This window comes from Nannospalax galili, unplaced genomic scaffold, assembly GCF_000622305.1.
Source record: "Nannospalax galili isolate Female #2095 unplaced genomic scaffold, S.galili_v1.0 scaffold312, whole genome shotgun sequence".
NCBI classification, from domain to species: domain Eukaryota; kingdom Metazoa; phylum Chordata; class Mammalia; order Rodentia; family Spalacidae; genus Nannospalax; species Nannospalax galili.
In genome coordinates this window covers 6,372,143-6,397,639 of record NW_008335967.1, presented here as the reverse complement: position 1 = coordinate 6,397,639, position 25,497 = coordinate 6,372,143, and the positions used below count along the sequence as shown (strand labels likewise).

Genomic DNA, 25,497 nt, shown 5'->3' with positions numbered 1-25,497 from the left:
AAATTTTCTAGAGAATCATGGTAATAAAACAACAAGAGTCTCCCTCTCTCTCTCTCTCTCTCTCTCTCTCTCTCTCTCTCTCTCCCCCCTCCCCCCCTCTCACAGACACACACATACACACACACAGAGTTTACCTTGCCTAAGCAATATACATAACAACTAACTACATTAATTCCTTTCTCAAGGTTTTAGACGCACTAATAAGGGCCGTGCAGTGACATAACCTGACCACCCCTTTTACTTACCAGCTCTATTTTGCTGGTTCTCCAGAAGAAGGGGAGATCTGAGAACTGCATAAACATTCCTTTCAGGTTGACAATCACAATGGCAGACAGCACAGCCTGAAACATAGCACATTACCTCTTCAGTCAGGTGCTCGTGCTCAGAGCCCCCTCTGCTGGCTCCTCCCTGTCCTCCTCCTGCCCTCCCCACCTCTGTGCCTGACTCACTACCTTGGGGGCATGCATGGTGCCTTTCAAGCCATGAACACCTGGATTTCCAGCACTTAGTTAAAATGGGTCTTGGAAAATCTGATGTATATCAAGCAGCAAACCTGTACAGCAGCTGAGAGGTTCAGAATAAATTTGGTACTAAACAATGATTTCACCCATGGTCTTTTTATGATTTTTTATTGTTTCTGTTCTCTCTTAAATTAAATATAATCAGCAAATAAAGCTCCTGTGTTGTAGGTCTTCTCTGAATTTTTTTTGGTCTTTTTGAGACAGGGTCTGCCTTAGCCACAGGTGGTCTGGATTCACCATGGAGACCAGGCTGGCCTCAAACTCACAGAGATCTGCCTGCCTCTGCCTCCCGAGTGCTGGGATTAAAGGCGTGTGCCATCACGCCCAGTGTCTTCTCTGAATCTTAATAACATGTAAGGTTGTTGCAGGTCAAAAAGAGCAGGAATCTTGGAGGTCAGCCAATTCAACTATCATTTGGCAGATAAGGAAACTGAGACCAAGAGAGGCTGAGGTTGCTTTCCCAAATTGTGCACCTGCCAGTAGATTATGGAGCAGGAGCCTGTCCTTTCCCATACTGCCATCCTAGAGTTATAGTTTAAAAACTTCCATGACGGCCACAAAAATATAAACACAGAATAGCATGGAAACCCCTCAGACCAAGCCCATACTACACACCTGGGGTAATGACTCAAAGAGGAATCCCGTGGCTAATATCACCAGCAGAATCATTAAGGAGGCCAGGCAACCTGCAAGCTGGATGAGAGAAGACACACAGAAGGGGTTTTTAGACAAGGATGAGAGGTGGGGACACAGGCTGACCTGATTCTCGCCATAATCACTGGAGGAAAATCAAGAACATATGGATTCCAAGAAGCCATCCAAACTATTACATGAGCTCATGACTCTAGCTCACTCCTCTAACCAAGAACTCTAGCCTACTCCCTCCTTGATGTTTTGGTTTCTCTTAAAGCCTTTAAGCAGAAACTGAGCGACTTATCTTGATTGAAATGTTCTTGTCAGAGGTGGAAAAAATGTCTGGTGCTAACCTGAGACCCAAGGACAGAGGAGTTCAGACTAGCTGTCCAATATGGTAGTCACTCATCACATGTGGCTACTTAATATTTTTAAAACTAAAATTAAAGAAAATAAAAAAATTCAAGTCTTGTTTGCAGCGGCCCTATTTCAAGTACTCAAGAGCCATAGGTTGCTAATGACTGCCATATTGGATGGTGCAAAGATTGAACATTCCCATCTCTGTGTGAAAGTTCCATTAGGCAGGGCTAGCCTCCTGCCCAAACTCAGTCTCAGACCTTCAGGACAAGAGCCCATGTCTGAACCTTAAGGTTTACTGGTAGCAAGTAGAGTGTTGTATAACTTTCCAATTTAATTGGAGAATATACCTCTTTCCTATAGATTCAGTTCCTTGTGATCATGCCTTTCTCTGACTACTACACAGCTCACTGGAGCATGGATCTGCAGGCAGAGTAGCTTTGTTTGGATTCAGATAGAATCCAGGTATTCACATTTAATCACTACCCAAATCTCTAGTTCTTAGAGACATGTTGGGTACCTACCTGTGTCTTCCCTCCAGTTCCCTCCTGAACAAGGCTTCGAGACAAGGAGCAAGAAATGGAAAAGGTCTGGAAAAGAGATCCGATGGAATTGCACAGTCCCAAGGCAATGAGCTCCTTTTCCACGTGGAAACAAAACAGAGGTGACAATCACTCTTCAGGGGGAAAGCTAGCAGTGCATTTAATACACACTTTTATCTGTAAAGGCTAGGCTTCTTCCTTCATTTACTTTTCAAATGCAAAATTTCTTTAGCATTAATTAAAAATAGGAGTCATGGAATATTTCACAGTGGGAGAAAAAGACTTTGAGTTTTCATTGTGGAAATAAATGCTATGATCCCTACCCATTCTCTGTTTCTCAAACATACTCCCCATATAAACACTGCTTTTTAAAAAACTGCAAAAAGTGAGAAAATACTTTTTAAAAGAATATTTTATATATATGAGTGTTTTACTTGCATGTATGTATGTATACCATATGTGTGCCTGGTACCCTCATAATCCAGAAGAGAGTATTGGATCCCTTGGAACTGGAGTTACAGGCAGTTATGAGTGACCATGTGGGTGCTGAGAACTTCACCTGGGTCCTCTGCAAGAACAGCCAGTGCTCTTAACTGAATCTCTCCAGTCCTGAGAAAGTACTGTTTTTTTTTTTGTTTTGTTTTTGTTTTTGTTTTTAAAGAAAGTTATTAATGCATGACTATTGGTAGCCTATTGCTCATGAACAAGTACATTCCAATACATTCTTGGGAGCTGTGAGCCCTGATCTTAGGGCTACTTTGGGTTTTCTAGTTTGATTTTTTAATGAATGTGGAGCATCTGGTCTCCATTTAGAAATACACAGGGTGCTAGGTGTGGTGGCTTAAAGCTGTAATCTTAGCACTCAGGAGGCTAAAGCAGGATCACTGCAAGTTTGAGAACAGCCCAAGTTACATGGTTACATAGTGGGCTTCAGGCTAACTACAGAGTGAGACCCTGCCTCTAAAAAATATGAAGGGTGTTAATATGGACAATGTTCTGACAAGATTACAGCTTATGGTTTTTGGATTAGATCTTTTCTGTATTTATGTTATAAAAGAAGGCAGCAGAAAGAATTTTAAATCCCAGTACTTAGAAAGCTGAGGCAGGAGGATTATGAGTTCAAGGCCAGCCTGGGCTACATAATGAATTCAAGGTCATTGGCTATAGTGTGAGACCTTGTCTCAAACAATAACAGCAGAAGAAATAAAGAGAAGGAAAGAAAAGAAATGATGGAGGAAAGGAGGAAAGGACAAGTTATAGTGTCAAATAAATAATGCTTCAAATATATCCATTACCAGAGTACAAGTTTTTGTACAAAGCTAGATAAATTCAGTCCATTTGCCTTCCAGAGCAGAGCTTGGCAGTTGCATCCCAACGAAACATCTACAAAATTGACGATGTTTACCTGATTGCCATCAACCTGGTAGCCGTGCTTATTTGCCAAGGTCTTGGCCATGGAGATGGTCACCGAAAATCCAACGATGGCTATGGCAATGGCATCCACATACACGAGGTGGAAGAGGCTGGTGTCTGGGTTGGCAGGAGGGAGTAGCCTGAAAAGTCAAGATGCCTTTAACTCAAGTGTTGTGACCACTGGGGGTAAACACACAAATGGAACAAAGCATGTGAGAGAGGCATTAGGTGCAATGAAGTGATCAATGCCTGGGCACGTGTTTGCTCTGATGCAGCAAGAGGGCCCCTCGCTTGCTTCCGAGGTGCTTCCAGACCCATGCAACAGAGTGCTGTTTTCTGTGGAAGGGCCATCTTCAGAGATCAAATGCCCAGTTATTTATAGCAGAGTAACTTCATACCTGATGGCAGGTGTAAGTAAGAGACTCCAAACTAGGAAGAAGAGGGTCAGTGAAGTGCTCAGATGCCACAGACATCTGAACCCTGTGTGGGGTCGAGAGGGTGTTAGACAAGTGTTGCCTTAACAGAATTACTGTCCTTGTAACATTACTCACTTCTTTGTTATTTGAGGTAAGGACTCCTAGTCTATTTGCTCTTCCCATGTCACTGTCCCTTCAGCTAAGCTCTAATATGGGAAGAGAAGATTATATTGGGTCTCACCTGAAAACTTGGAGAAGCCCAAGTGTGACTCTGGAAATCTACAAAGGGGAAACTAGCCAGGTTTTGTCCATTTTTGTAGTTTGGGACCCTTGTCCTAAGGAAACATGACAGGGAATCCCTAGAATGTTATAAGGGAAGTGGTAGTATGGATTTTCTTTTTAATTTAATTAATTTATTTTTTCATTTTATGTATATGAGTGTATTGTCTGCATATGTGTAAGTGCACCCTTGCCGTGCAATGCCCAAGGAGTCAGAAGAGGGTATTGTATCCCCCTTGAACTGGATGGTTGTTAGCCACCATGTGGGTGCTGGGAATCGAACCCAGGTCCTCTACAAGAGCAGCAAGTGCTCTTAACTGCTGAGCCATCTCTTCAGCCCCAAGTAGTAGGGATTTTCAGAGGCATCTTGCACCAATTCAAGGCACTGGGTTAAAAAATGGTAACGTTTAATTGCTATACAAGTCAATTATCAGGTGCTTGTGTATCAGGTCTTGTGTGCTGGGTTCTATGCTTATTAAATTATTTCCCATAGACTATGAATGAGGAATCATTATAATCCTGACTTTACAGAGGAGGAAACAAGGCATGATGAGGTTAAACAAACTTATTCAAGGCCATTCGGTTCATCTATTAATTACACCAAACCCATAAAGAACTTGTCTTTCTGTATCTGTTTTTTCTTACTGTGTCATAGTACAGTGACAAAAAGGACATTTCAAATCCTGGGGTAAGGAAAGGGAGGGGAGGGAAGGGAAGGGATCTAATACCTGTCAGACCTAGGTCATGTTTCATGTAAGCCATTTCCTTTCCTCACAATAGGCCTATTTCATAGATGCCATCATTATTCCAATTTAAAGGTTAAAGAGACCAAAAAAAAAGGGATGCTTTGTGAACTGATTTTCCCCAAGATAGAATAGATGACAAACCATGGGGTCTGACTATAAAATGAACTGTCTTTCTCATGTGCTTTTAGCAGCTGGTTTGTGTTGGGGCAATAAGAATATGAACATGATATATTTTGGAATTAGTTCAGAAAAGTAACACTCAAATATTCCATGCCTGAGATCTTTAATCGTCAACTGACACTTTGTGGGTTCTGCAGGGTGTATTGATTTATGAATACACATTGATCAGCATGGAAGCTTGCTGCCAAACACAGCCCCTGCCAGTCCTCTCCTACTTGCAGGTGTGTGTTGCTTCTCTCATCTACTTGTGTCTCTCTTGCTGAATCTAGGCTGGCCTTCTGATTTGCTGTCATGGTTTGAATCTGAAATGCCCCCCACAGGCTCATGCTTTAAATACTCATCCCCATTTATGGCACTATTTTGAAAGCTGTGGAGCCTTTAAGAAGTGAGGCCTGGCTAGCAGAAGTAGGTCAGTAAGCACAGGTCTTTAAAGGATATTTCTACTCCCTGCTTCTGGCCCGTGTGCTCTGCTTCCTGATCCATCACCATGTGAAAAGTAGGTGCCTCATGCTCCTGCGGCCATGGATGGAGCCATTCTGTCATGCTTTTTCCACTATGATGGACTGAAACAGCCAAGTCTTTCCTTCCTTAACTTGTTTCTGTCAGGTAATTTGGTCTCAGTGATAACAAGGAAACAATACAGAAATTGGTATAAAAGAAACGAGTTTGTTGCTGTGATAAACCTGACCATCTGCTTCTGAGGCCTTTGGAAATCATTTTGGGGGAGGAATATGGAAGAGTTTGGAGTTCTGGGCTGGATAAGTCCTAGAATGCCAAGCAGAGTTTCCTGGTTGATGCTGCTAAGAGTCTGGGAGAACACAATGCTGATAGAAATGCAGACAGTGAAGGCTGTGCTCATGCAGTTTCAGGTGGGAACAAGGACTCTGTTGGGCTACAGGTAATTTGTACCTCATCTAGTAAAGAATTTGGCTATTTTTGGCCTGTGTCCTGAAAATATGAGTGAGCTGGGTGAAAAAGAAATGAGCTAATTGATTTGGTGGAGGAAAGGTCAAGACACGTTAACAGTTGGGCTTTGGCATGAGTCAGTAAGAATATAGAGTGAAAAAAAAAAGGAAAGGGAAGGGAAGGGAAGAGAAGGGAAGCAGAGGGGAGGGGAGGGAGGAGGGAGGAGAGAAGGGGGGCTCCTTTCCCTAGGGAAGGGAAAGATGTCGGCGGAGGGAAAGATGGACGGGAAGGGAAGGGAAGGGAAGGGAAGGGAAGGGAAGGGAAGGGAAGGGAAGAAAATGAAAAAGAAAAAGAAAAAGAAAAAGAAAAAGAAAAAGAAAAAGAAAAGAAGCAGTTGGTGCTACCCCTCTCCTTGAAGGCCTCAGGGTGTAATAATGCAAAATAATTGGAGACTTGCATTTCAAAAGAGAGAAATGTAGGGGTGTCCTGTTGAAAAAGGGATTGCTAGGGAAATGCATTACCATGTCAGTGCATGCGCTCACAAGACAGGCCACTGTAGCTGTGGTCCAAGGGGCTCTGGTTAGTTCTCAAGGCTGGTAGCAGAACTTGGTGTCATCTACATGGCATTGGTTTTGCAGGCATGCAGAACTCAAGAGTTACAGAGTTATGGGGGTTTGCACCAAGGTTCTAAAGAAAAGCTTGCAAGGTCAGGCAGTGTGTAGCAGGGTTAGCGTCCCCACAGGAAGCTGTGCATGAACAGTTTGTGCATGAAGCTTTATGGTAAAGCTAAATTGCAATGGAGATCCCAGGATGTTGCTGATGTCAGGAAATGTGGAACATCACGTAAGGAAAGCTGCAGGCACTGAGTAGAGCTGGACTATGAGAGAAGACGTGTATTGTGTATGGAAATGCCATAGGGGTGGAGCTCCCCAAGTTTGTTGGTGCTCACATGATGCCGCCACATACCCTGGACAGTAGGCATGGAGCTACAGGATTCAATGCTTGCCCTGCTGGATTTCAGTCTTGCTTTGGTCCAATCTTTCTTTGCAAACCTCCCATTCCTTCTTTTTGAAATGGGAACATTTTCTCTGTTCTATTGTACGTTGGAAGCATGTAACTTGTTTGAATTTATAGAGGCTCCATAGCTAAGTCTTGAGTCTCAGAAGAGACATTTGACTTTTGAGCAGTGTTAGGATTATTGAGTCTCAGAAGAGACATTTGACTTTTGAGCAGTGTTAAGATTATTATAACTATGGGGACTTTCAAAGTAGGACTGAATGCATTTTGCAGTATGCTTGGCCACAGCCTTTGAGGGCTAGGGGTGAAATGTTATGGTTTTAATCTGAAATGTCCCCTATAGTTCATACTTCATGTTTTGAACCCTCAGTTCCCAGATTGTAGCACTGTTTTTTGAAGGTCATGGAGCCTTTATGAGGGAGGGCCTGGATAGAGGAAGTAGGTTCCCAGCAGGGGAAGGGTTTTGAAGGTCCTATTTATGCCCGGTTCGTGCTGCACTCTGCCTCCTGGCTTGCTGCCATGTCTAGAGCTGCTGCCTCAGGCTCCTGTAAGCATGGGCATGCTCCACCATGCCTTGCTACAATGACTGAAGTCTTGCTGGAACTGTGAGTTAAAATGAACCTGTGCTGCTTTCTTTCTTTCTTTCTTTTTTCTTTCTTTCTTTCTTTCTTTCTTTCTTTCTTTCTTTCTTTCTTTCTTTCTTTCTTTCCTTTCTTTTCTGTTAGGTATTTTGGTCATAGTGGTATAAAAATAGTTTTGATGCACTTGATCAATAGAATGTAGCAGAATTGACACCATCAGATACCTGGAAAGTTCTCTCCTCTCCTCTCTGAGGAAACCATATACACAGGTTTGGCTCCTCTGCTGGGGTTGCCATCCAGCCCCCAACTGTTCAGGCTGGCCTGGAACTCACAACGCAGCCCAGGCTGGCCTCAAACTTGCAGTTCTCTTGCTTCAGTCTCTCATGTGCTGGGATTACAGCATGAGCATGCCAGTGTATTTGGACACCTGCTTGGTTTGGGATAAAGTTTCAGGAGGATAAGTTTTCTGGGTAGGTAAAGTCCTTTTCTTTTCTTTCTTTCTTTCTTTTTTTTTTTTTTTTTAAGTTTAGTACCCACTAGAAGGGAAGCAGCCTGTCATGGTACAGTGCACAGTGCAACAGGGGAAGGGAGGCATGAGTAAAAGTCACAGGGACATGGATGCCAATCTAGCAGCATACCACTAAAAAGATAAATCTAAGTGGAAGAATTTCTCATTCAATTAAATGATTTGTAACTAGTAACTGAATAGGATTAGCTATTGGATTCAGTCAAAGACTAATGTTTATCACACAACTCATTGTTAGAGAGCCAGTGTGAAGTAATGGAAAAGAACACGAAAATAGGCCTCAGAAGATCGATCTCTGGGCCAGGCTGGGACTCACTAGTAAGTCACTGAGACTCACTCATGTCGCTCAAACGTCACCTCCTTGACTCTACCTAAAACACCCTGACCAACTTCCCTTCCCTTCTTCTCAGAGCTCTCTATCTGTTTTTTTATTGATTGGCTGTCTGGGTCCAGCAGATTACAAGCTCCAGAAGGTAAGAATTTTTTGTCTGTGTGTATGTTTTGTTTGTAACTGCCGTGACCCTAGTACATTCAGTAAACAAATGCTGAGTAAATGAAGACAGATGAAAGTTTTCTGTAAAATAGGAATAATATATATATGTATATATTTTAAAATGCGGAATTAGGTAATATAGAGGAAGCAAAGAAACATGCAGCATATGGACTAAACCCGGAGGACCCACTGGAACAGTGAGCCTTGGAACTTGCAGCTAGCCTGTCTTGGATGCCTCCTGTACATGCAGTACTGCCCACCAGTTCGCTTCAAGTTACCTCCTGCATTCTCACAGCTGCCCCAGGGACAAGAATGGGCTACCCATGGCAGGTGAGGAAGATGGAGCTTTAAGAGGTTAAGCCGACTGCCCAAGGCCATACAGCTTAATGGAAAGCTAGAATTTAGGTCTTTTTGCTTTTAATTCCTGTGTCACTCAAGGAGAGATTTAAAAAACAAAACAAAACAAAAAATCCACTCACCACTGTTGGCAGGATTGTAAAATGGTGCAGCTGCTATGGAAAACAATGCAGGGTTCCCTAAAAACAACTTAAAATATTAGCCAGTGTCTTAGTTACTTTTTTCTGTGTTGTGATAAAATATCCTGACAAAAACCAAGGAAGGGTTTATTTTGGCTCACAGTTCCAGAAATAGCCCACCATGGTGGGGAAGTGAAGGCAGCAAGAGATTGAGGTGACTGGTCACATTGCATTATGCAGTCAGGAGGTAAAGACGATGACCACGCTCAGCTTACTTTATCCTTTTTATACAGTCTAGGAGGCAGGTCTTCCCACCTCTATTAGTCCAATCAAGATAATCCCCTACAGGCACGCCCAGAGACCCATTGCCCAGGTGATTCTTTTTTTTTTTTTTTTTTTACCCATTGCCCGGGTTTTTTTTTTTTTTTTTTTTTTTTTTTTGTCTGCCACAGTTCTTCTTGCTCCAGGTGACTCTTGCAACTTGACAATTAAAATTAACCACCACATTCAGGATTCCCCCCAAAATTGAAAGCATGGTGTCTCACAGTCAGCTTTGCTCACCTATGCGCATAGCAGAGGAATTCATAATAGCAAAGCAGTGAATATAATTGAAATATCCACTGATGGATGAATGGAGAAACAAAATGCAGGATAAACACACAATGGAATATTCAGCCTTTAAAAAGGGAGAACATGGTGTTGTATGTTCCAATATGGATAGAACTTGAAGACACTAGGCCGAATGAAATAAGACAGTCACAAAATGCCGAATACTGTATGATTCACTAATATTAAGAGCAGTTAAACTTACAGAACAGAAAACTGAATGGCAGTTACCAGGGGCCAAGGGATGGAGAAGGGAGTAGTTAATGGGTATAGAATTTCAGATTTGTCAGATGAAAATGTTTCAGAGACACTACAATGTGAATATATGCAATACTACTAAACTGTGTATTTAAAAATGGTTAAGATGGTAAATTTTATGCTATGTGCTTTAAACCAACACACACGCACACATGCATGCATGTACATACACACATACCTCAAGCCTTTAAGATCTTTGGCTATTTGATATGTAGAAAAGCTGATTTTTCATTCTACCACCATTATAGCAAGAGTTAAAAACAATAGATCCCTTGATTATTCAAGTCACTCTGTTCCTTAACCTATTGGGCCTACCCCAGAGGAAGTGTTCCAACAACATCCACATTGTAGGATTCTTGCAAGTTAAATCCCGCTGAAATGCCAGTTCCCATCACCACCTAAAACAGACACAAATCCAAAAGCACTTTAGAGTCAAAAGCACTTTTAGAGTCAAATACTTACATGCCATAAAAGTAAGGTTCAAAGATTTTGTTAGGCAAGCCAAATCTAGTCTCACTTCAGAGTTAAGAAGAGGACCTCCACCGGCGTGGTGGTGCTCACCTTTAATCACAGCACTGGGAGGCAGAGGCAGGTAGATCTCTGAGAGATGGAGGCCGGCCTGGTATACATAGTGAGTTCCAAGCCAGTTTGAGCTACAAGGAAACCCTGTCTAAAAAAAAAAAATGAGGAGCTCCTTCATCTAGCCACCATCTTAACTTCTCTGAGTGATGTTACCCAGTGAGCCCTACAGCTCAAGGCCTGTGCTCTGTTCCCTGCTGAGGTGTTTGATTAGTTGATTGCAACAGAAAGGGACTTCCAAGCCTCTGTGGGTTGACCTTGACTTTGGGGCAAGTAGGAGTCTAGGTCACACTGTGTGTATGGTGAGGATGTTAATGCCAGCCTGTCACCATGGACCCACATCTGGCTTTAGAATCCCCTTTTTTGCCCCTGTCTCTAGGACACAGTAAGAGGCCTCCCAAAGCACCCCATAGTTGTCTTCTCCAAACACAGCATGGACAGCATGTCATGCAGAGTGGTGTCCCCAAGGCCACTTTCAGATTTACTTGAGGAACAAAGCATAAATCCTCAGGGAACTACGAGCAGAGGAGCCTGACAGAAGGTGAGATAGCAACTTATTTCATCCCCAGTGACTACTGCTTCCAGAACTTTAGAAATAGGTATTCTAGGAGAGGTGGAATGAGTGAGCACTGGGGTAGTGCAAACTCCCCACAGGGTGGTCTCTCAGTGAAGCCACTATTAAAGTAAGCTTACTGTTAGACACGGCAGCCTCAGAGAGCAGGCACAGTGTCTCTGTCCCCTTTGATGAAATGACTCTATCACGTTGGTGGCAGTTATGTCTGTCACCCTTAAGGAATCTTTTGTGCATCTCAAACTGTAGGAATAGCTAGAATATTTAAATTCACAAGACAAATATGATTCAAGGATCTAGAAGTTCATTTTTTTGTGGTAGCAACTAATTATTAAACCATTGTTTTCCTATTGACAAAAAAGAGATGAATCATAGAATGCAAAAGTTACAATGTGTTTATAATAATAAATGCCATGCTTAAATCGATCCTCTCCCAAACTTGCCAGAATGGCTTCTGTTTACTTTGCTCTGTGGGCTGTATAGATGAGAAGTTTAAAGAGCACCACTGAAGGTAAAATTGAACAATTGTATTTTCAATAACAGAAAGGCCACCTTCACCATCCAGCTCATCAGCAGGTACACAAAGTACTCTGTACCTCTTGCTGTTCTTCAAGTGGAAACCAGAACTCTGTGCCCAATCCCAGTGAGCAAAGAAGTTTTGAAATAATTAGAGATAGTCTCTTCTGCCTTACAAGGTACTAAACTATATAGGGGGTCAGGGTGTGGCTCAAGGGTAGACACTTTCCTAGCATTCAGGAAGCCTAGTATTTTATTCCAAGCACAGAAGAAAAAAAGAAAATAGAAAAAAAATACTGGCGGGGTGTCGCTAAGATCATGACAAAGAAAAAGATTGAAGTGATTAGCTTCTTTGTAAGCTACATCAGACAGTTGGTTTTGCAGCTGGAATTTTTCTTACTCGCTGAAGTTGGACCAGACACATATTGATTTTCTCCTTTATTTCCTTCTTTCTCTCTTTCACAAGCTCTCATTGTGTACTTAGGCTGTCCTTGAACTCATGATGCTCCTGAGTCAGCCTCCCAATTTCTGGGATTATAATTATAGGAATGTACCTGGTTGACATCTGTAGTTCTTTTAGATTTGTTTTAATCTTTGTGGCACCCAAACTTTACACTAGAAGTCCTAGGGTGCCAGAGGGAATCCACTGGGATACTTTGGATTTTAAAGGCTACAGGGAAATAATGCCACTCTAAGGACTTTTGGTTGGAGGTAGCTTATAGTTTGAATATCAGTTCAGGCAATGTTTCCTCTGATAATGCCACATCTTTGCAAACCTGGATGTTCTGTGATTGCTCCGTGTGAACAAGAGTTTAGGGGAGTGGTGCTCATTCTGACTGCAAGGTTGAGGCTTTGTATGGTGCTCGATCCATGTATGTATCCATGAATTAATAATTGTCATCACAGTGTCTGAGGTCAAGGCCAGCCTGGTCTACATAGTGAGTTCCAGGCCAGTGAGGATTAAATAGCGAGATCCTGTCTCAAAAAAAAAAATTGTGGTGATGTAGGAACATAGTGCTGTTTATGCCAATTTATGTGTGTATTTTTACAAAAAAATCTACTAATTTGTCAGTCATAAATATGTAGTCAGATAATTGGACTTTGCTGAAATGGAGCTGAGTCCTCACTCAAGGTTAGGAGTGCCAGGAAACTAAAAAAGTTGGGGAAATGTTATCCAGGTGTGGTGGCACATGCCTATAGTCCCAGCACTTGGGAGGCAGGGACAGGCGGATCTCCATGAGAACAAGGCCAGTCCCTGTTTCAAAAAGACCAAAAATAAATAAATAAATAAAAACACTTTTCAAAATGGATGCTGTTTTATTAAAGTAAATAATGTTATTAAAGTTATTATGGGTTGTTAAATATTATATGATATGTTTTACAGAATAATTAGATAACGGAAAAAGGTGAAAAACAATTCCCCCAAATCCCACCACTAAGAGATGGGGAATGTTAAAATTTGCATTTATGGTTTTCACTTGTATTTTGTTTTGTTTTGTTTTTTTATTTTTTGGTCTTTTTGAGACAGGGTCTCCCTGTAGCCCCAGCTGACTTGGAACTCCATATGTAGACCAGGCTGGCCTTGAACTCACAGAGATCTGCCTGCCTTTGCCTCCCAGGGTTGGGACTACAGGTGTGTGCCACCACGCCCCGCTGAGATCCAACATTCTTTTCTTGACTCCTTGGGTCATCTATGCCTATGTTTTAATGGTTTTTCTTTTTACTATTTTGTTAGGGTTTTTTTTTTTTTTTCAGAACTGAGGGAAAAAGATCCTCTAGCTCTCTGTTCCACTATCACCCACTTCAGAATCCCTGGAAGGAACAGGTGTGGGTGGAACGGGTCATTATCATGTATGCACTTACCGCAAAGAACTCTAGAGGAATGGGCGCTGGCAATTTCTCTTTAAATCTCTCATTAAACTCCTTGCCACCCAACAGCAAACCAAAAACCATCAGCCCGACGCCTAGAGAACACACGTTGAGGTTTTTAACATTCTGCAACACAGCAACTGTACTCTGGAACACAGTGAACACTGGGTGTTTACATCAAGCAGCAGCCCCTGTATTGCATGACTCACACACATGAGATACACACAGACAAGCAGTTCACAGTGACAGAAAGTGCAACAGAGGCTAGCAGAGTTGAGTGAAGAGACAGGGAAAAAAGACTCTTTTATGCATGGGGATCTTCTGTCTGGAATGTTGAAAAGGTTCTGCAAATGTATGATGATCATGGTTGCATGGTAAGATGAATGCACTTACTGTCACTGAACTGAGCAGTCAAAAAATAAGCTGGAAAGATGGTTCAGTGGTTAAGAGCCCTGACTGCTCTTGCATAGGACCCAGGGTCAGTTCCTAGCACCCACATGATGGCTAACAATTGTCTATAATTCCAGTTCCAGGGGATCCAATACCCTCTTCTGGCCTTCATGGATATTGTACACTCATGGTGAACTGACATACATGCAGGCAAAACATTCCTGCATACAAAAAATAAGAATAAAAAAGTTAAAAAAATTTTAATGTGACTAATGAGATAAATTTTGTTATATATATTTTTATCACAATAAAAAATCTCTAAGAAATTTGGAAGAGCCAACACTTGAAAGAGAGGCAGCATGGGTGAGGGTGGAGAAGTTAGTGTATGAGTCAGTGGTAGAACATGTAGTAGGTATGATCAAAGCCCTGACTTCAATCCTCAGCACACAGACACACAGACACACACAGAAATATACATACATATACACATACACACACAAACACTGGTTTTCAGGCTGAAGTTTTCCTTTTTGTTTTATCATTAAAATTTATTATTTTATAATTTATTATATTATTTATATTTTATTATTTATTTTATTTTATAATTTATTATATTATTATTTTTATTTTATGTGTATGACTGTATTGCCTGCATGTATGCAAGTGTACCTATGTTGTGCAATGCCTGCAGAGGTCAGAGGAAGGCATCAAATCCTCTGGAACTGGAGTTATGGATGGTTGTTAGTCAACATATGGGTGCTGGTAACTGAACCCTGGTCCTCTGCAAGAACAGTGCTCTTAACTACTGAGCCATCTCTCCAGCTCCAGAAGTTTTCCTCTTTGTATCTTGTACAAATTTGGAGGCATTTTTTGCCTAGTTATGCAACTTTATACTCATAATTCTTATCCAATAATACTAAAGTTTAAAAAAATGATTTTCTGAGACCTGATCACACCGTGGAGTCCAGGTTGACCTGCACTCATGATCTGCTGGAGTGCTGGGACAGCTTGCTCCTCCATATTAGGCTTATGGTGTTTTGATAAGCCAGTGTCTCAATGTAGTTAATATAAAATTCAGAAAAAACTCTCAGACTGAGTTGTGAGCATTAGGAAAGAATTGGGGTTGATATCAATGAAATACTCCAGAGGTACATACACTGAAAAGTTTTCAGGAGCTTGAATTAGAAATTGTCATGAAAACAAAGTCAGGCCGACTTCGAAGCCAAGAGAGTGAAATTTAGAAAACCACTTAGCTGTAGTTTAGGATTGCAGTCAGGGTACCCCAAATATAGTCAGTTTCATCTGAAACCCAACAAGGCAGAGATCCCACTGAGCCCAGCCTGCACAGCCTATAGTTCAGGTAGATGCATGCTGCATTTTCTTAGTGACAAGTCATTTTGAGAAGTCTCAGCGAACAAGGCATATTTTAGCTCTCATGGGGAAACTGGGAACTGATAGAATATTCTTACAGTTTGATTCCAGTTTTATCAACTGAAGACTCAAATTTAAACATCACTTTCTCAAAACGACTTTCTTAAAAAAAAAAAAAATCCCTTAGTCTAAAGATCTCCCTAGTCAACCTATTCCTTTGCTTCATAGCACTTAACATAATTTGTGTCTAATTTACATATTTGTGCAATTCGGTTCACAACTATCTTCCCATTGGACTGTGTCTGCCCAGCTCATCACTCCATCTCAGTGCCTAGTGTGGTGTCTGCCATATAATATCTGCAAAGGTCATAGCAGCGGAGCTGAAGCTGCCGTAAGTGGTATTTCACTGTCAATTAATCTAGTTATTTCAGGGCCATTTAGAAACATGTTTTTTTTGGGGGGTCTTCTAAACATAGAAATTTTAAAAAATATTTCTTTATTTAGATTTTATGCATATGAGTATTTTGCCTGCATGTATCCAAGTGTACCACATGCATGCAGTGCCTGTGGAGACCACTAGATCCCCTGGAGCTGGAGTTATAGATGACTATCAGCTACCATGTGGGTGCTCTAAACTTCACCCAGGAGGAGTGCTCTTAACCACTGAGCCATCTCTCCAGCCCCTAAAAATAAGATTTTATTTATGTGCGTGTGTGTGTGTGTGTGTGTGTGTGTGTGTGTGTGTGTGTGCATGTGCATGCAGTGCCAGCTGAGGCCAGAAGAGGGTGTTGGATCCCCTGGAGCTGGAGTTACAGGCATTTGTGAGCTCCCCCATATGGGTGCTAGGAATCTAACTCTGGTCCTCTCTAAGAGCAGCAGTTGCTCTTAACCACTGAGCCATCTATCCAGCCTTATACAAGGGTTTTGAAAATATATTGTTATTGATTTCTAGCTATATTACACTGTGTGAAAAAATGTTGAACTTTTAGAATTTGTAATCGGTTTCATATAATCAGTTGTAATCTGATCACTTATCATTTTTTACTATAGACTTGCAAATAGTTTTTATTTTCTCTGTTGTGTATAGTCTGTGTCTGTACACATTTTACTGTTTATAATTTTACCTTTTTTTTTTGCCTGCTTGAATAAACAGCTTTCGAGAGAGATGTCTTTTCCTATTACGTCTTTAAGTCATTTGGTAATGCCAAAAAACAATATAATTTGATCTTACCAAAAGAGCTACCTCTTTACCTAATTAGGGTATGGGTGTGGTCAGCAAATAAAGACCTAACATAAATTCCTTCTGAGCAAGGGAGAATCATGTCTCCCTAACATGGGGTTTTGGGGTTTAGCCTCCCTTGTAGCACTCTTCTTAGAAAGCCTTAGAGAAACTAAGTCTTTTCCCTTGAAGCCTTGAAGGTGAGAGAGATACAGATGTGAAGGGGGAGGACAAGGAAGGGAAAGCCAGAACCAGTGAGTCAGGAGTCGCTTACTTACATACACCACTGAAAAGATCCCAGTGTACCGCTTTGTTTTAACCCCAAACAGGTATTTTAACATGGAGGTGAAGACATGCACAGCAGCTGCAGTGGTAAACCCTCGGACCAGAGGCTCCGTGAGGTAAATGGCCACAAATCCAAACCTACAGACACCTAAGCAAAACTATTTTTTTAAATGACAAAGAAACAAACAAATCGCATAAGTTAGGAAATTAAATCAACAGAAAACATGTAAAATTTATTTCTGGGCCACATTCTAATACTACAGACTGCTACTGGCAGGAGCTAACAGATCATTCACTGGAGTGTGCAGTGTCTTGAGCCCCAGGGCCTTGGCACACTCATGCACCCTCATCTCCTGGAGCCAGGCACATGCTCAAGTCGTGCAGACATTGTGCATGAACATCTGCTGTTCCTTCCAAGTTGAGAAGGGATGTCCTCTTGACAGTATTGCCCCTGCTTCAAACTTGTCTTGCTTTGGGATCTCTAAGGCCACTGGTCAGTCTTGGTGGTAAATAAGGCTGGCATCTCTGAGCATTATGAGCCTGAACTCTGGAGTTTTACTGGCTGACTCTGCCCATGTATCGTAAGACCAGCTAAGAGGATTTAATAGGTATTCCACAGATAACCAACCAGAGCCCATCCCTCCATACTAGTCTTACCTGAATGATTCCAGAAAGTAAGGTCACAGACATGGCGACTTTCACTCTCAAGGCATCTCTAGCTTCTGTACCGTTGGTTGCATTTACACCCCCAGGGATGACTATATCATCCGGCACTAATCGAACAGCCACACCACCAATCATCAGGCTAATAACCGCAAAGGGACCTGCAATGAAGAAGCATGGCTGAGTGCTGTTCAGGGGCTCAAGGAAATGGTCTGGGGACTCTGATGTGATGAGCATGAATGATTCCTGTTCAGGGGTTCAGGAAAACTACTTCTGTCTGATACTTTGTCAATATGCAAGAGACACGTCAGAGGTCCACTTCTCATCCTTGGCAGGTGACTGCTTGCCTTCCTTGAGCTCCCTGCATCAGGTGTGTGGGCACATGGTGTGTGTACACTATTTCCCAGACAGGACCATCACAATACCTTCCCTCACACACTCTATTTCTCTACCTAGAGGTGGCGTCTACTTCCTCTCTCCTTGAATCTGGGTGGGCTTATATTGCCAGTAGTCAAAAGAATGCAGTAGCAGTGACCCTGTGTGACTTCTGAGGTTGTGAGATGGCTCAGTCAGTGAAGTGCCTGCCCTGCAAGCATGAGGACCTGAGTTCGGATCTCCCGCCCACACAACTGTAACCCAAGCGCTGGAGGGTGGGTAGAAGACAGGTGGATCCCCAGAGCTCGCTAGCCAGCCAGTCTAGCTAATCAGTGAGTTCTGGGTTCAGTGAGAGTCCCTGTCTTCGCATATAAGGTGGATGTCAAACTCTGGCCTCCATTTGGAGAAGTATACAAGTGCATGTGGCATTGGCAGCAGGCCCTCTCCATGGAAGGAGAGCTATTAAACTTCTGCTGCAGCCCGGGCCACCATGTGTGAGAAAGCTCCAGTTGGCCATGTGGGGAGCTCCTGGGACTACATAGAGGGGGAGGGGAGGAGAGGGAAAAGAAAGAGAAGAGAAGGAAGGAAGGAGAAAGGAATTGCCTGGGAAAATCCTTCTGAAATCTTGACCCCTGGGGGCTGTGAGATAGTAAAACAATTGGTTTTCATGTATCCTATTTTTTTAAACTTTATTTTTTATTTTTCTTATTTATTTATTTATTTATTTATTTATTTATTTATTTATTTATTTATTTTGGCCTTTTTGAGACAGGGTCTCCCTGTGGCCCCAGTTGTCCTGGAACCCACTTTGTAGACCAGGCTGGCCTTGAACTCACATCAGTCTGCCTGCCTCTGCCTCCCAAGTGCTGGGACTACAGGCGTGTGCCACCACGCCTGGTTAAACTTTATTTTTTAAAACGATCCATAATATAAGCTTCTAAATTTAGGGAGCATTTGATATCCGGCAACAGATACCTGAGACACTCTCTTTGTTGCTGGCAGCCATCTAAAGCTCCAACACTCTCATCTTAAACGTGTATAAAATACAGTGAAGATGATATGCATGTCAATTACAAACTTTGAGCACTGTTAAATAAGAAGGAAAACCGAGTACAGCAAATTGTATAAGAAAATAAAGCATTGATCTCATTGTACAGATTTTAGCAATTTTTTTATGTTAGAAAATTGTCCTTTTTAGTTAATCCAAGATTATAAGAAAGCTAGTAATTTTAGAAATCTTGGGAGGAAAGAAAATAAGATAAAGAATGTATGTGCACACATATTTATATATATTATTTCTAGTACTGAGGATTGATCCCAGGGTTTCACACATGCTAGGTGAGTGATCTAGCACTGACATAACATCCTCAGCAGAGAGGAGTACATTTTTTGAGGCATTTTTTGGTGCAGCCATACAAGTTTCATTGAACAGCTTTCTAATAACAAGCACACAATTTATTTGCCATACTATAAGACCTGGAAACCAAAAAGAAAAAGTTTTAGATGATCATATATAAGTTCTTACCTATGGATATGTGTCTGGAGGTTCCCAAAAAGCAATACATGATAACAGGGTAAAATGAAGAGTACAGGCCAAACACAGGGGGCACAGCTGCCAACATTGCGAAGGCTAAACCTGTAGGGTCAGAAGGAGAGATGGTTAGCAAGCAGCAGGGCATGTGGACTTTCCTCTTGGATGGGTTGCTGATAAATAAGTCATACTTATGTTAAAAATAAATGGGTGGATCTAAAATGTCTGCCCTTCAAGAAGCCCCAAACATAGACACAGAAGTATTGGCAGCTGATCTCTGCTGGGTGGGAGATAATCTTCTTTAAGGGAGTGATGCTAGACAGGCTGACCAGGCTGGGGGACACTGGGGGACATCTGGGGACACAAACTTGACTTGATAGGGCCTAACAGATATGACAGAATACATGAAATCTGGTCGGGGGGGGCTTTGGGAGGGTGCAGCTAGGGGAGGAGAGTCTAAATATGATTAAGATGCATGGAATGCACAAAAATTCAATAAATAGTATGCACTAAAAAAAAAATGTCTGCCCTTCTGCCCCAATTCCATGTACAATCCAGTGTTCAGGTTGGGGCAGGATGATGGCTAATACCTGACAGGATCTGGAATCACTGAATAGTTAAGCTTCTGGGCATGCCTGCTAGGGATAATCTAGGTTAGATTAACTGAGGTGGGAAAGCACCTTAAATGGGGCTGGTATTGTGCTATGGGCTGGGGTCCTGGACAGAATAAAAAGGAGAAAGTCAGCTGAGCATGAGCTTCATTCCTCTCTGCTTCGACAGCAGATACAGTGTGACCAGCTGCCTCAAGCACCTGAACCATACCTTCCTCCCCACCCTGGCCTGTGCCCTGGAACCGTGAGCCCAAATAAATCCTTAAATTGTTTCTGTCGGGTGTTTTGTCACAGCAGTGTAACTAATAAGGCAGTTTGCTCTGTCGTCTCCCTTTTGCCCATAGGGAGCGTGTTTCTGCTTTATTCTGTTACAAATTAAGTAACAGCAGAAAAGTCTCACTTGATGGTGCAGTTGCAGTTTGGTGTTGATGAACCTTGAGGACTCTCTCCAATGCGGCGATTTGTGGGTCATTTGGAGACCTCTTTGTTATCCGTAAGCCCTACTGTACTGTTCCCTGGTCCATGTGCCTCTCTGCCTGACTCTTAAGTTCCTCTGTTGGTCCCTCATGGAAAGGGGCAGACTCCCAGGCTTTGCTGGCAGCTGCTCATTCTGTGGACAGCCATCTTCCAAGTGAGCCAAGCCTGGTAAGCTTCCAGGGTATGCAGTTTTCCAGTGGGAAACTGTGGAAATTTACTCCAAGAGATTTTTAGAAGGGCATGTTACTCTAGAGGGCCCTCTTTTCACTGGGCTATCTCAGTACTTTACTTGTTGACTTCCCCCAGTTTTTAAAATAGACCTTTTTAAAGAACAGTTTTAGGCTCACAACAAAATGAGTAGAAGGTGCAGAGAGTTCTGGTAGTCTTCCTGTCCTCACACATGCATGGTTTCCCCATTATCAATGGTCCCCCATCATAGTGGTATATTTACTACAAAAGATAGACCCACAGCACAGCATCATTACCCCCAGTGTTTATATTTGGGTTCACACTCATGCTATGTGTCCCATGCAGATGTGCAGTGACACACACACACCGTCAGAGTGTGATACAGAATTGTTCTTATCGCCTCAAGTCCTCTATTCTTACCTACTTGTCTGGTCCTTCTCATAAATCCCTAGCCACCACTGATCTTTTCACTGCTTACACAGCCTGCCTTTCCTAGAATGTATGGTTGGGATCACACACTGCAAAGTCTTTTCAGATCCACTTTTTTCACTCAGAAATACCCATTCAAGCTTCCTCTACATCTTTTTCATGGCTGATGAACTCATTTCTTTTTAATGGTAAGTAGTGTTCCATCATCTGGACATATTACAGTTTATCTATTTACCAAAGACATCTTGGTTTGGCAATTATGAATAAAACTGCTAGAAAAATCACTGTGTAGGTTTCCTTGAATATCTTTAAAAGAGACTTTTTTGAGCAGTTAGACTTTATTTTCATTCAAAAACTTGGAAGCTATCTCTACAAATCCAAGGGACATGGCCTGTGTTCTGAACATCAGTCTGCCCTTCCCTCATGTGTTCTGTTGAAGTGATGCACTGAGGAGGGAGTTTGGTTGTCGTCACACAGAGCTCTCTATCGGTTTGGCATCCCTCCAGTGTGTAAGCAATACTTGCTCTTAAAGCTTTGAGGTCTCAGCAAAATTTCTGGGACACCTAGAAAAGTCACCTAATGCATTGTTATATTCTGAAGAAAAAACCCCTACTTCATAAGCAACAGTATAGTCGCTCTAGTATTGCCTTTTAAAAAATAAATTTTGTTTCTAGCTAAGAACTGCACATGTACCATTGAAAAAGCCAAGCAGCATTTAAAACCCCCACACTCCCACCCTGGGGAGAGCATTCTGCCTTCTCCCCTCCCTCCTCTACAGGGGCAATCACTCCCAACTCTATATTCCCGTTATTTATCTCTACTTTCCTAAATCAGGTTCTCAACAGAGAGCAACTTTGCTCCCTCCAGGTGACATTTGGCAAACTCTAGAGACATTTTCATCATGATGGATGGGCAGTGTTCCTGCCATCTGGAGTCAGAGACCAGCGAGCTGCTATCCTATCACACAGGGCATACTCCATGACAGATGACAAAAATGGTACCAGGATGAGGAATTTTGCTGTAAATAATGTTTGTATCCAATGGTACAAATAGTATTATAGGTTTGTAAATTTCAGTTGTCCACTGTGATAGTCTTATCCTTATATAACAATTTTTGATAGAAACCATATTTCGGCTTCACATTAGTCACCACAATGTGCTTTCTCTTCATTACTACAAAGCTTTGTCTTCTGTCTATCCCTGGTATTCAGATAGTGTGCCATGCATGCCTTATTTTAAATGGCTTTTCATTTAGTCTGATTCACTTCTTTGAAGTCTGAAAACTCCAAGGAGTGATTCCTTGATGGTTTCTTCCCTTGGGAGTATACTTGTCCTTCTTTCTTGAAACCTTTCTGGAATGGATAATGGCACATGGGGATTGCTTGCTGCATTATCTTTTCATTTGTAATTGCCTATTTATTTATATTTTCTTCTATTTCCAGGAGATTTCCTCTACTCTGTCTTCCAGCCCTTCAACAGAATTTTATTCTCATGTTTGGCTCTGTGAGCTCTTTCTGACTCTTTTCTAACAGCAACATCCTATGCTTATTTCATGAGTTCCATGTGATTTTACATTTCTATAAAGATTTTCCCTCTCCATTACTTCTGTTTCTGATTAATTTCTTCTTTCTTTTTATAAAATTTTATTTCATTTATTATTGTCAGTGTATATGTGTGCATATGATGTGTATGTGTGGGTGTGTGCATGCCACAGTGCAGAGGACAACTTTGCCGAGTCAGTTCTCTCCTTCCTTGACATGGGCTCTGGGAATTGGACTCAGGTCACTAGGCTTGTGCAGGAAGTGCTTTTACCCACCGAGCCATGTTGCTGGCCCAGAGCTCCTTCGTTCTGTGTGGTTTGGTTGGTCTCTCTCTTCCTTGCCCTTGCCCCTTCTCTCCCATCTAGTAGGTACTGAACCCAGGATCTTGCATGTTGTAATCAAGTGCTCTAAAATTAAGCCATTCAAACCCATTAGAAAAAAAAACTTTTTATTTGGAGACAGGGTCTTGCTAAGTTCCTCAGGCTCCCTTGAGGCTGCTTTTTAAAAATCTTATTTATTATTTTTATTTTATGTGTATGATTGTATTGCTTGCATGTAGGTAGGTACACCTGTGCTGTGCAATGTCTGAGGAGGTCAGAAGAGAACATCAGATCTCCTGGGACTGGATTTACAGGTAGTTGTTAGGCACCATGTGGGTGCTGGGAATTAAACCTGGGTCCTCTGTAAGAACAGTCAGTGCTCTTAACCTCTGAACCATCTCTCCAGCCCCTTGAGGTTGCTTTGTAGCCCATGGAAGCCATGAATTTGTGATCCTCCTGCCTCAACCTCCTGAGCAGCTAGGATTATAGGACTATGTCACAGACCAGGCTAATCTCTGGCTTTCTTGAAACTTCATGTAAAACATTGCTTTGTTTATTGATACTGAGTAGCCAGACAGCATCTTCACTAGAGGACCCTAGTTGTCTCTATACGACTTTTCTATGTGTGCGGGTCACCATCTGCCTTGGTCAAGTGCTTCTTTAAAATAATATTTTATTTACTATTTTAATTTTTATGTGTATCAGTGTTTTGCCCACCTGTGTGTAAGTACCCCCATGTCGTACAATGCCCACAGAAGTCAGAAGAAGGCATCAGATTCCCTTGAACTGGAGTTATGGACGGTTGTTAGCTGCCATATCAGTGATGGAATCAAACTGAGGTCCTGCAGTCAGTGCTCTTAACTGCTGAGCCATCTCTCCATTCCCATTGGCTAAGTGTTTTGAAATTACCTTGCAGCTGAGCAGGACCAGGAAAGGGCCTTTTGTTGGCTCACAGTGGAACACACAGACTCTTACATAATCCTAAAATTTCTTGGTAATTCCACCATGCCATTCCATGCGTGGCGGAAAGGTGGGCACCTGAGTATCTGTGCTACTCATTACATAGTTACTTATTTCCTTTATTTTAGCCCTTTACCTGCTGATACCTCACAATATTACCTGAACTCCTTAACTTCTTATTTTCAACCTGATCTTGTTTGTAGTAACTGCAGGTTTCTTTATCTCTAGACTGCTGACCTAGAATGTAGATGAGTGTTACAACTTTTATCTGAGGACTTCTTTCCACCTTGCCAAATTGGTTGCAAAGTAGGGATTTAAAATGAATTACAAGTGCCTCCCCTGGAGGTAAAACTGGGCTGATATTCAACAATTTTTGGTGAAAGTTAAGCAGTTGTGGATACAGAACCAAACTCTACCTAGATTGTCTTTGCAATTTCTCCAGTACTTGGTTTTATATGCATAGCTTTTAAAAGTATGTTGTTATTATACAAGTAGTTCCCTTTAATATAATTTTAAACCATTGCTAATTGCTTTAAGTTGTTCAGAGTCGAATTAAATAACATTAGAAACTAAAACATATGTGATATCAAAATTGCTAACCACTATGACCACATTTTCAATTCAGCTTTTATTGCCATAGCACTTGTTTTTCTTTCTGCATCTCCTTTAGCAGCAAATAATTTCCCACACAGTTAATATAGAAACCAAAATCTAAAGTAGCATCATCAAAGTTGTATTACCAGTATCCCAAAGCATCTCATTATCTTCAAATAGGTCTGTGCCTCTTGAAAATAAGTCTGTATTTGTACAATGTGAGTGGGCAAGCATTACTGCTTGGAGCATTAGTAATGTTCAGAGCAGCCTCTCAGACTAATCAAGCAAAAAACATCAGAGAAACAGTTGTTGGTTTGTGATGGTTCATTTTTCTATTTCTAGGTACTGTGAAGAAGGGCAGGATTCCCTACAAATTCTGCACTAAAATAAGCACATGAAATGCTCCTGTTTTGGTTTATGAAGGTCATCTCACTTAGCTCAAAAACAACCTGGGATTTGTAAGAAGAAAATGGATAGTCTGATACCATTTAGTTCTAAAGGCATCTGTGTTGGTATGAATTATCCAAGTAACTTAGGCTGTCTCCCCGTACTCATTTTAGCACCAGTGAGTGCCCATAGAACAGGGCGTTAAGTGTGTGTTAAAATCTCCCTCTGATTGATCTGACTGGTCATGGCAGCCCTCCTCCACTCCCTAATTATGATCACAGATTTAGGCAAAGTTTTTTATTTTGAGAGTAGCAATTCTATGCCTTAAACAATAAGACAGAATACTATGCATAATAAATATTTTATATAGACCACAGTCATACCAGCTGAAATAAACCTAAATTATAAGAACTATCAGCCCAATTTACTATTCGATGTACTGGATTCAGTAGCTTTTGAATTAAGTGGTTGTCCTGATTGGCATTAATTGTCAACTTGACACATCCTAGCATCATCTGAGAGGCAAAGCCTCAATTGAGTAATTTCTTAGATCAGGCTGATCTATAGGTATGTCTTTGAGGGATTGTCCTAAATATTAATTGATGTAGGAGCGCCCAGCCCACTGTGGGCAGTACCATTCCTCAGGCAGGTGGTCCTGGGCTGCATGAAA

General features: G+C 41.8%; 1 protein-coding gene across 3 annotated transcripts in view; it reads right to left on the bottom strand.

The window, feature by feature from the left end:
* Positions 1 to 25,497, bottom strand: part of Slc26a5 (solute carrier family 26 member 5) — a 74,622-nt gene that overhangs the window by 13,886 nt on the left and 35,239 nt on the right. For 2 of the 3 annotated variants that reach the window (XM_008830757.2, XM_029562348.1), the window contains exons 5-13: positions 19,314 to 19,424; positions 17,408 to 17,574; positions 16,744 to 16,908; positions 13,480 to 13,632; positions 10,266 to 10,348; positions 3,459 to 3,606; positions 2,036 to 2,149; positions 1,137 to 1,214; positions 246 to 341 (exon numbers count right to left, since the gene is read on the bottom strand). In XM_008830757.2, the coding sequence (XP_008828979.1) occupies positions 246 to 341; positions 1,137 to 1,214; positions 2,036 to 2,149; positions 3,459 to 3,606; positions 10,266 to 10,348; positions 13,480 to 13,632; positions 16,744 to 16,908; positions 17,408 to 17,574; positions 19,314 to 19,424 (1,115 nt within the window). The remainder of the gene's footprint in view (positions 1 to 245; positions 342 to 1,136; positions 1,215 to 2,035; positions 2,150 to 3,458; positions 3,607 to 10,265; positions 10,349 to 13,479; positions 13,633 to 16,743; positions 16,909 to 17,407; positions 17,575 to 19,313; positions 19,425 to 25,497) is intronic. The other variant, XM_029562349.1, reaches the window with a different exon arrangement.